The 11,467-nt window shown below is 32.7% G+C and overlaps 1 protein-coding gene across 1 annotated transcript; it reads right to left on the bottom strand.

Annotated features, from left to right (window-relative positions):
- Positions 1-3,302: 3,302 nt before the first annotated feature.
- Positions 3,303-9,686, bottom strand: LOC145100720 (disease resistance protein RUN1-like). The gene is made up of 7 exons (XM_079037883.1): positions 9,154-9,686; positions 7,222-8,344; positions 6,740-7,063; positions 5,738-6,661; positions 5,044-5,662; positions 4,916-4,978; positions 3,303-3,674 (listed from the first exon to the last, which is right to left on the bottom strand). The coding sequence occupies exons 1-6, from the start codon at positions 9,684-9,686 to the stop codon at positions 4,917-4,919; spliced, it is 3,585 nt and encodes a 1,194-aa protein (XP_078894009.1). The 3' UTR covers positions 3,303-3,674; position 4,916.
- Positions 9,687-11,467: the final 1,781 nt, after the last annotated feature.

The raw sequence follows: 11,467 nt of genomic DNA, 5'->3' as shown, positions 1-11,467 counted from the left end.
AAAAAATAATAACAATAAATGGGATTTTTTTTTCTTTGGGCAACATTCCACGATTTTATGAAGGCAAAAAAGAAAAAAAAAATTCAGTTACAAGATCTCTGTAATGGAAGGGTAGAACGTTTTTTTTTCTCAATTCATGGGCTAGTTTTCTTTCCATTTAGCAATTGTTTGGGACACTAATACAATGTTTTCCTTAAAACATTATTGTTCAAACTTATTTCTCTTTAATTATTAATTTGTTTTACAAGAGATGGACACATAGCAATATATTTCATATTTTGCTTGTCCAAGAAGGTGGCGTAGGAGACTGATGTCGATCATAATTGCGAAGGAAAAAAATTGAGAATAAGGCTTGCTTGGGTGCGTATCTAATGGCTATATCAACGTAATAAAAAAAATTCTATACATTCCGGGTCTTTATTAGCATAAACCAGTTTAGATCAATTACCCGGTTCCGGTTCTTTTACCCGGTTTACCCGGACCCAATAGACCCATACCCGAAATATCGGGAACCCGGATAAGGTTATTATTAAAACCCAAAACCCGGACCGGTTTAACATATGTCGGTTCAACCGGTTCCGGTTCTGGTCCAGTTTTCCAGTTCTAAATCTCATCCCTACTGTATAGGATGTTAGCTGTCTTAGTGACTCTTGTATAAAACCCAAAACCCGGACCGGTTTAACATATGTCGGTTCAACCGGTTCCGGTTTTGGTCCAGTTTTCCGGTTCTAAATCTCATCCCTACTGTATAGGATGTTAGCTGTCTTTGTGACTCTTGTATATGTATGTTGGGTTGGGCCCATGTGTATGTATGTTCAGTTGGGCCATTTGCATGTTGGGATGGGCCCATTTATATGTATGTTGGGCTGAGGCCCTTTACATATTGGGTTAGGCTCATTTGTATGTATGTTGGGTTGGACTCATTTGTATGTTGGACTGGCCCATTTGTATGGTATGTTGTATTTTAAGGAACTCATTAAACTTTGTGCTTATAGTTTTGTGGTTGAAACATTTTTCAGGTACTTCTAGTTCCAAGGAGAATTGTCCGACTTGACTGTACAACATTTCCCCCTTATGATTTTCCGCATGATGATTGTTACTGAGGATTATGATACATTTTTACTATGATGGGTTTTTGGGACAACTACTATGTGATAATTAAAAATGAAAAAAAAAAATATGTTTGTTTTGTGTTGTTTCATAAAGTGAAAATTTGTTTACTTGAAGATGATTATTTTGTTGCAAGTCTTGTAAATCTTAATAAATTAGAAGCACTATAGAAGAAATAATGAGTTAAAAAAGTTTAAATTTTTTTTTAATTGAAGATTTGGATGTTTTAAAGTTTTTTTGATGGTACTGAATATGGGTGTAAACATGTTAACACCGTATTAGATATGTCATTGTTGTTAGTAACAAGTGTTGTAAATAATTAGATATGTCATTGTCGGTAGTAACAAGTCTTGTAAATAATTACTAATTGTTTATTTTACTTGAATATGATTATTTTGTTGCAAATCTTGTAAATCTTAATAAACTAGAAGTATTGTAGAAGAAATAAATAAGGTAAGAAAAAAATTAAAATATATTTAATTAAAGATTTGACTGTTTTAAAGTTCTTTCTTGGTATTGAAATTATCAATACTGAGATGGGGTTAATGTGTATGTGCAAAAAAATTTGTTTTGGAATTATTGCATGAGTATGGGCTACATGAGTGTAAGCCAGTGGCGAAATCAGGTTAAAGTGTACCCTAAAAAAAATCATGTGTAATATATATTATAAGTAGATCATACTTTTTACTGAGGTAGCACCACAATATAAAAAAATTATGAAAAACTTTATTCTTCTAAATGAAATTTGAGGGGTCCCATAGGCTCCCCGTACACCTATGTAAATCCGCCCCCTAGCATAATCATGTTAACACCCTATTAGATATGTTCATTGTTGTTAATAACAAGGGACTTGATGCGAACGATAGTCTTTTACGTGTTTTAACAGGTTATCTAAAGTTAATTGGGAAACTCATTTATTCGTCATCACTAGCCAAATATCTCATTTGTTATCCAAACATTGAGCCAATCGTGTATGCTTTATGGAAATCGCATTTAACATTAGCCGCTAGAATACTAAGGTACTTAAATGTAATCTTGGAAAATGGATTATTGTCTTGAGCCATTAGAATACTAAGGTACTTTAAATGTAATCTTGGAAAATTGATTATTATTAACAAGTCTTGTAACTTGGGGTTAGTGGCACACATGGATGTTGACGGGTTAAATGTGTTAGCAGTAGAAGGTCGGTTACCAATACAACTATTTGTGTGGGAAGTTAAGATTGTGTTAAAATTTTGGTTTAGCCGAGTTTCAAACCCTTAACATCTTAAAATGGATAAGTTGTTATATATTTGTGTTCCCCTCTATGATACATTTGATTTGCTATATCATTCTTTCAAAACGAATTTATAGCAAAATGAATTATGGTGAACGAGAAATTAATATCTAGAGTTAGGTAGTTGGATGAATTAGGAAAAAATAGGGTAATATACATATATGGAAGGGACCAATGATGCAAAAGATGATGATAGTTGACAGTAAAGGAAAGACTAAAGTACTCTTATATGCAATGCACATGTCCAATTTGACCGGTAAAGAAAAGGCTAAAATACTCTTAAAATTTAATATTTTATGGTTAGACTAACGATTTCATTGACCACATCATTAACAAAAAGGTGTCATGGAGATGTTTTTGAGAAAAAAAAAACAATCAAAACTTTGACCAAGCTAGCACATGGATCAAATTTGTAATTTCCTTCATATATTTCTATTTGTTTAAAGTCTTTCTTTTGTGAAAAAAAATATATTGTAGCTAATAATATGTCATCAATATGATATACAAGCAAATTATATGTTTTTTTTTAATGTTTACACATGAATCTCCAAATAAACAGACAGATATTTCTTTTACCAATATGATTTACAAGTTATTGGATTGGGCCAGTCATCAACCAGTCTAAATCCAAATAAAAAACTAATTGGACTGGGCATTTTTGGACCAGAACGGAGACCAGTTTGGTTTTTTTTTCAAGACTTTGATGCTAATAATAACTAAATTAACAAAAAATTTTGAAAAAGGTTTAATGGCTTATTGTTTGATAAAATTTTCCAAAGATATTGTATTTATGGTTAATTATTTAATTAAGTCGATGGGCAACTTTGAGTTACATGAGCAAAAAAATCCTCCAAGAATCTGTTATTGTGTTGTACAGTACAATCTAGTGATGCACTTGGCTTTCTGGTGCATTAAATGGGTAAAAATAATAAAAATAATAAAAATTAAGCCTATTGTAACTTTGTAAGCACTAAAAATACAAATCAACAGCCGAATAAACACACATACTCATATTTACATATTAACGCCCGAAATTAACTCAAAAACCTCATAAATCCTGGGAAAAAAAGAAAGACACATCTACAGTTCATATAATGAATGCAAACTATTAGTTGGGCTTGTACATATACTTTGCAGTATAATTAAAATCATGACCTAGTGTTATGTTTCAAGTGGAGAAAAGTTTTCAGGAGCATGGTAATGAGGGTATACAAGGAACATTTGACACGTCAGAATGTCAAGGTCTCACAGCAGCTTGATTTGCAGCTGAATGTTGATTGAAATCCATCTAAAAGAAATACAGATAGATGTAAAATGGAGTAGAGAAACCACAAACATTAAAAAATTCTATATACAAGCCACTTAGTTTTGGTTTCAATGCAAAAATAGAAATGTACTTTAATTGATTCTACTTCATTTCTTCCTGATACAAGATTGTACTTTAAATAATCTACCCAATTATAGCAATGTCATCCAATTCACAAAGCAATTTTCAGTGCTATAATTAGTAGAATTCAATGTATAGAAATGCTATCCAAATTACAAAGCAACTTTCAATTCTTCCTATTAGACAACTTTGAGTTTTCACTTCTATACATTGAAAAATCTACCCAATTAAGAAGAATAAAAGTACAATGTTATAATTGGGTAATTTTTCTAAGCATAATGCCTTAATAAGATTAAAAGTGAAAGTACAATGTTGTAATTAGAAGAAATGAAATAAGGATGCAATAACACACTTATAAATGAAAGTATTTTGCTACTTCTTGCATTTAGCCTAAAGTTTATTCTTAGCTTAATTCATATACGTATCAACGGTCTAGAAGCCGCAGAAGGTGGAATAAACATGATACGTTGTGGTTGTTCATATTGATTATTGTAATAAGGCAAAGGTGATTGTTGATTTACTAAATTAAAAAATAGAAAAGACATGCAAATCATCAATACTAAAAAGGCGTAAGAATTTTGGTTAAATTATCACTTGGAAGAGCTGTAAAAATGGAAAGCAAGTAATTTGCCCCCCTTGCAACCTCTTCTTTATGCAGCACAAGTGAATGTGAAGTTTTTATGTCAAAAGAATTATATAGACATGTTTGTAAGTGGATAAATACGACTTTAAATATATCCTAGAGGCCTCTAATGATACTTGAATACCCTCGTTCCCATGCTCCCAAGAATTCTACTTTGTAGTTGATTAGTGCCCATTTAAGGGAGAATTCTCATGTGATTTGGAAGATAACTAATTAAAGAGGTACTTATGTAACTTGTTCATTCCTTCTAAGGAAATTAATATCTATTAGTAAATTTTGAGAATTAGATCAGTTTATTTACACAAAGACATGCGTCATATGATCAACGCAGTTGAGCATTAGGCTGTGTTTTTTGGTGGAGGAGATAAGTATGCATAAACAAAATAGATCCAACCTTAAGGACAACAAAATTCAAAATTAGAAAGCACCTTCATTGTCATTAGAAAACATAAAAACAAACCTAAAAAACAGGAAAAGGGTTTTCAGGATATAAAAGTACCTTAGGGGCCATCCTCTAGTAGGGCCGACTTCCTTCCAGAGAGTGCTCTAAAGAGAAATTGCTCTAGATAAAATGTAAAAGTTTATCATTTTAGTTAGTATCAACTCTAGATAAAAAGAAATACATACCTTTAAAGCGGGCGCCATTTTCACATAGATGATCATATTTTGGTATATCAATATCAATGAAAGGCGACATAATTCGATCCTTGCTTAGGAGGTATTCCCCGGATGTTAACTGAAATCCAGTGAGATCTCCACCAAGGATATGATTCCATGACTTATAATAACCCAACACATTTTCTTCTTCTTCATCAGTCTTTTCATCATCATACACAAAACTCACCCCACACTCCTTGTTAACTGCATCAGGAATATCATGTGGTGCCCACCTCACATTAATACTAACATGGTCACCACATTCCATCTCATTCACTCCAAACATCCAATGGCTTAACAGAATCAAACACTTGCCACCGACATCAAGTACACATTCAATGCAATGTTGGTATATCCAGGTGAGATTCTTTGTTATATTACTAATTATGATCACTGGCAAATAAAGGAACCCATCCTCTTCACCCAAATATGAAGATGTCAGCACACAGCAGAAATTCAACCCTCTGAGCCTGGTAAGAGATGATGGGACTGTAAATGATATTGATCGCCTCGCACTTTTATACGTAATCCAATTCGGCATCTCTTCGCCTCCATATATTGTGCTGAATATTCCAAATTCATAATACATCTGACAAATACAACCACCTTCATTAATCACCACATTAATTAATCATATATACACAGATTGTTAACTAGAGCAAACCTGGATTTCAGACTCCTCTGATTCTCTATATTCAACAGAAGTTGTTAATTGTATTCCGTTTAGGAAGTCTAGCTTAGTCCAGCCCAAACTACAAAATACCTTTTCCTCAACACCTGCCATTGGTTCAATTTTGACCAAGCCTTCAAATTCTAACGATGAACGTGTGTGCATCTTCCATCCCAAAAAGAGTTTGAGTGGGGACATTTGTGGATTGAATACAACTTTTCGTAGCAAAGGCTTATTACTATAACTAGAATATAGATCTAAAAATGTTAGTGTATGTGGAGGATGCTCGACTGATGTCAGCATATTACAATTTACCATACAAAGTTTTTCAAGCCTAGGAAGGCTTCTCACACAACTGGGCAGGGAAACAATAGGATTTTTATTTAAATATAATTCCTTCAACATGGTTAGGCAACTAAAGTCCAACGGAAAAGATTCAGTGGACAAATTATTATTCTCAAGTAACAAGCTTACTAAATATCCCTGTAAGGAAATCTCAGAGAACTTTAAATAACTTGGCATAGCCTGGAGAAAACTGGAAGAAGAAATTATTGTGCTTATTCCAATATTGTTAGTCTTGATTTTTTCTGTTGAATCCATATCCATAATGTCAACTTGAGATTCACCGAGGCTACATCCATCTAGCGACAACGTTTTAATCGTCTTTAACATGCCTATGAGTTTTGGAAGTTTTCTAAGCTTGTTGCAGTAGCTTAGATCAACAAATACAAGTTCATCACATTGCTCAATTGATTCAGAAATTTCAAGCAAACCAATGCAACCTTTAAGTATTAAGGTCTCAAGTTTAGGGATGTGGTCAAAGCCATCAAGACTACAAAGCCGTTCACAGAAACTTAAATTAAGAATCTTCAACGATCCAAGCAACTTTTTGTCCTTTGAGCCCGATCCAATGAATTGCTGAAATCGAGATAAGTTAGGATAGTAGTGAATTTTTATCAACTTGACATAGAAGAGTGATAAATGAAGATAAGTTACCTTTAGCCAATTATGAAGTCGTTGTGGATAGCTATAACAAACCCCAAATGATTCAATATAGCTATTTGACATATCAAGAGCAACCAGATTTTCCATTGGTAAGTCTGAAGGTACAGACTTCAAAGGGAACCCTTGCATAGACAACCAAACTAATTTTTTTGGAAAATTCTTGTAAGAGCCGGTTATTTGCACATAATCGAGTTGTAGCAACATCAGCCTATCCATCTTACTCAATGCATCTGTTTTCAACTCAAGTGATCCATGTAAGTTCTTTTCCTCAAGCATTCCAATGTCAAGGGTGAGGCCTAGAACATTTTCCGTACCCTAAGAAGAAAGGGGGTACAAAAAATATTTTTAAAATTTCATATATATATATATATATATATATATATATATATATATATATATATATATATATATATATATATATATATATATATGGAAATACAAACTGCTTTAAATAAGTATACATGGCATCTTACCTTTTCGTCTTTCAACATTGTAAATGACTCATGACCCCATAAACGACTTCGTTCCCATGGCTTGTAAAGTGATTCTTCACGTACTAAAAATCTCCCCATCTCTTGAACCAACTCATGCATAATCAATTCATTATATAATCCGATACTAAGAAGGCATTTGTCAATAAGATTCGTGATCCCGGTTTTTGTTTCTATATCACATGCCTCTAATATTGTTACAACATCATTTCTATCCATTCCAACAAAAATACAAGCTATATGCTTAAACAACTCCTTATCATTTTCTGATGGCAAAGAATTAAAGCTCATTCTCAAGACATTATTTATAGGGGAATCGTTTTCTTTCTTTAGTCTATCTATGTACCCCTCCCAATAAGTAGCATCTCGATTATACAAAGACCTACCCAAAACTTTAAGAGCCATTGGATGTCCTTGACAATACTTCACTAGCATTCCTGACACCTCTTCATAACCTGCCTTGGGATTGTTGCACATGAATGCATGAAAACACAACAACTTTTGTGATTCAGACTCTGATAAGCCATTTAGCATGTACTTAGCATATTTGGGTTCCACGCTCATTTTGAATAGTGCACAACGCTCTGTCAACCACGCGTCCTTCGTCGTTATCATGATTTTGGTTCCCAGATGAAAACCTTTGTTTCCAAGTAACCCATCTAATTGGTCGAGACTACCAATATCATCAAGAACCAGAAACACCTTTTTACGGGATACTGCATTCTCTATCATTGAGGTGTATATAGAAACATCATGAACTTGAATTGAACTTCGTTTTGCAATTTCATCATAGAGTTGTTTTTGAAAATCAAGCAACCCATCAATTTTCTCACATCTCCTATTTATATTTTCAACAAAGCAGCTTGTATCAAATTCATGAGAATGTAATCTATAGACATATTTAGCTAAAGATGTCTTTCCAATCCCACCAATACCAAAGATGGTGATTATATCTATCTTATGTGAGGGTGGCTCTTTCAGCCAAGAAGTGATGAACTTAATGGATTTGTCCATTCCGAAAAGTTGTGGCAGTGGAAACCTTGAGGATATATGTAATCTATGGAAGATGTCCTTCACAATTTCATCAATAAACTCCACCTCTAGCCTGTAATCTGATTTAGTAAGAACCACTAACCATAATCTAAAAACCTGACATGCCATACAGAAAATTTAGTTTTTCCAAAGATCTATGGGAGATATCCTAAGATCCAAATCAAAATTATATCATATTTTTGTGTTTCTAATTAAATTTTCACATCATAACTGTTATCGTATTTGTGTCTCTAACTATATAAGCACCTAATGTTCAAGGTCATAATTATTATCTATAAAAAAGTAGAGCCATCAATGTAATATATACAAGATTCCATTAAATTTCATTGTGCTTCTACAAAACCATCAAACTTAAATACCTACGTGGTTTTGCATGAAACCAAAAACGTGTCTTACAAGAGAATTAAAATAATATAAGAAAAAATTATATAATTTGAAGGTAGAATGACATAAAAAATAGTAGATGCAGTGATGCATTATGACCGTCATTTTTTATTTATTTATTTTTTTTTTTTGTAAAAAGATGATAAAAATCATCAAAATGGTTTATTTGAATAAAATTATATACAGTAAGATAATAAACGCATAAAAATGTCTTAGAATTAGCATGATGGTTTAACCTACCTATACGAATTAATTTATATTTTTCCAAACTTGTCTCTTTCTCGAAAGAAAAAAAAAAAGTAATTTATGAGATCTGATAATTGCAAAAATTAATCTTTTTATCCAACTTTAAATGGCAATGCTTCAAAAATATGCCTAATATTTGATGATTATGACGAACTGTATTGAAATGCATAAGGAGAAGATGATATTGACTTTTCATGAGCTTGTTGAACAATATTAAAGAAAAGTGGTTACCTGCCATTTGCATCCATCCCTTTTAAATCAGCAACTTCTCTAAGTGCTTGATTCCACTGGTCCATCTTTTGAACCCATTGACTTCTTTTATTTACATTTATCTCTGCCTCCATCATCTTTCTATGTTTAGCCATTGCATCACCGAAGCTACTTTTTTGCTTCCTGACATGGGTAGGCTTGACATGATAAAAAATGGGGATTACAACATGGTTGGATTTCATACGCTGCTCAAGGATCAACACCAATTCATCAAGACACCATGTGGAAGTAGCATACGTCTTAGACAACACAATAACAGAAGCTCTGGATGCTTTAATGGCACTCCTCAATTCTGGTTTCAGATCTTCCCCTGTTTCAATCTCTTCATCATCCAAGAAGGTGCTGATATTGGAAAGACTGAGGGCATTATAAAGGTGATCAGTGAAATTATGACGAGTGTCAACACCTCTGAAACTTAAAAATACGTCATATTTATGAGCTTGAGTTGATGAAGAAGATGAAGGTCCTTCTGAAAGTTTAGAGAGAACAACCATTATGAGTTTATGGGAAGGTGTTAATGATTTGATACTACATTTATAATCAACTTACTATTAATCGATGCACCAAATATTGGTTTTTATAAACGAAGTCAACGTCAACTACTTTTGATAAATGATGTATGTTAATATGATTGGAAACCAAGTATTTTGATAAATAAAGTTATTTTTTTAATATACATATAATAGTTGATAAAACAAAATCAAAAGAGATACAAATTAAAAATAAACAAGAATTCCGTTGACAATAGATTTAGAAGTCATATTCAATGGGTATCTACTAAATATTTTAGTAGTTAAAGTAATTTTCTTGATAGGTATATTAGTTTTTTCAAAACAGAATTAGGAGAGATACATTTTAATAAAATGTGAAATTCGTTGACCATAAATTGTTTGATCAATTATTGAGATAGACTAGTTATATTTAATGATTGTGTGATGCAGGAAGATTATTATAAGTGATGTCATTTTCTTGATTGATATAATAGTTGAAAAAACAAAATTACAGGATTCCCAAATTCATAAAATATTTCAGATCCGTTTACAATAACTGTTCCATCAATTATTGAGACATTAAAGTCATATGCGATGGGTTCTGCCAAGTATTTTAGTAAATGAATTCATTTATTGGCATTCATAAAAGTTAATAAAAACAATCTAAAAAAACGCAAATTACTAAATATAAATTTCTCTCATAAATCAGAATTTTCGTACACAATTAATTACCACAACAAATGCTTGAAAGAAGTTTTATGGTCTTCCCATTCAGTTTGCTCAAATCTCAATTAAAATTGTCAAATTTTCTGGAGAGTGTGGTGGGTTCTCTCCCCAAAAATCCCTTCAGTTTCTTCTTATCCCATATAAAGCTACCAGAGTTTAACTCCAAAAGATTAAGGAGACAAGAGATAAGTGTGTCATACCTCACTGTTGATACTTATTTGTACCCTAAATCAAAATATCACCCACAAAAAAAAGAAGAATGTTGTAGCGGGTTGCTATTTAAGATATTTTTAAGAAAGTACATTGTTGTTTTAGTAAAAAAGAATGGTGGAATGTTTAAAGTCGTAGGCCCATCCAACTGGCATTCATTGGCCTCATTAATCCATACATGTAAGCACATTGTTATTTGTTGAATTTTAATTATAAAAGATGCAAATATATTACTAATAATAACATTTACCTGTACTCATTAAGAAACATGCTTATTGAAAACCATGGAGGTAAATATCCATTGATATCATGGCTGATGTATCATAATGCATCCATTCCATGTACACTTGGTAATCCTGTTATGTTCTTGAGTGTGTTGATCTTCCATACCTTGCTTCAAACTTATGAAAACCATTTGACTCAACTTGCCAAAATCTGTTTAAAAGTATGTAAAATGTCATAAAAACTAAAAAGGATTTTTATAAAGTAAATTGTTGTTTATGAACATAAGTTCAAGCATATTCTCTTATAAATATTAGGGACTATCTTTGTGTTCATAACCAGATGGATTGAAATTTACATAGTCACATAGATCGCCAAATGAGTCACGATCCCCGTTCCGAACGTCCCGTTCCCAAACGCAGTTCGATTGCGTTCCAATCGGTGGCCGAAACGCTCTCCGATACGTGTTCCCTCCGATCCCGTCTAATCTTCAATTCGGTCTTGGAAACATGAAATCGGCGATCCTGATTGCACAGAAACGTGATTAGGATCGTCAATTTTGGATCTAGGGTTGCCGATTTTGGTTGAGTGGGAAATTGCTTCTCCCTAAAAAAACGACGTTTGAC

Source organism: Lactuca serriola, chromosome 1 (genome assembly GCF_051521515.1).
Source record: "Lactuca serriola cultivar US96UC23 chromosome 1, Lser_US96UC23_V15, whole genome shotgun sequence".
Taxonomy (NCBI): Eukaryota; Viridiplantae; Streptophyta; class Magnoliopsida; order Asterales; family Asteraceae; genus Lactuca; species Lactuca serriola.
The sequence above is the reverse complement of the archived record's forward strand: the minus strand, read 5'-3'. Positions and strand labels throughout refer to the sequence as shown.

What these genes read in the sequence shown, in the direction of transcription:
- LOC145100720 (XM_079037883.1), bottom strand. Translation starts at nt 9,686, where the DNA reads ATGGTTGTTCTCTCTAAACTTTCAGAAGGACCTTCATCTTCTTCATCA. An exon ending in CAATGTTGAAAGACGAAAAG is followed by an intron (nt 7,064 to 7,221) that starts GTAAGATGCCAT and finishes CTTTCTTCTTAG; the next exon opens with GGTACGGAAAATGTTCTAGG. An exon ending in CAGAGGAGTCTGAAATCCAG is followed by an intron (nt 5,663 to 5,737) that starts GTTTGCTCTAGT and finishes TGTATTTGTCAG; the next exon opens with ATGTATTATGAATTTGGAAT.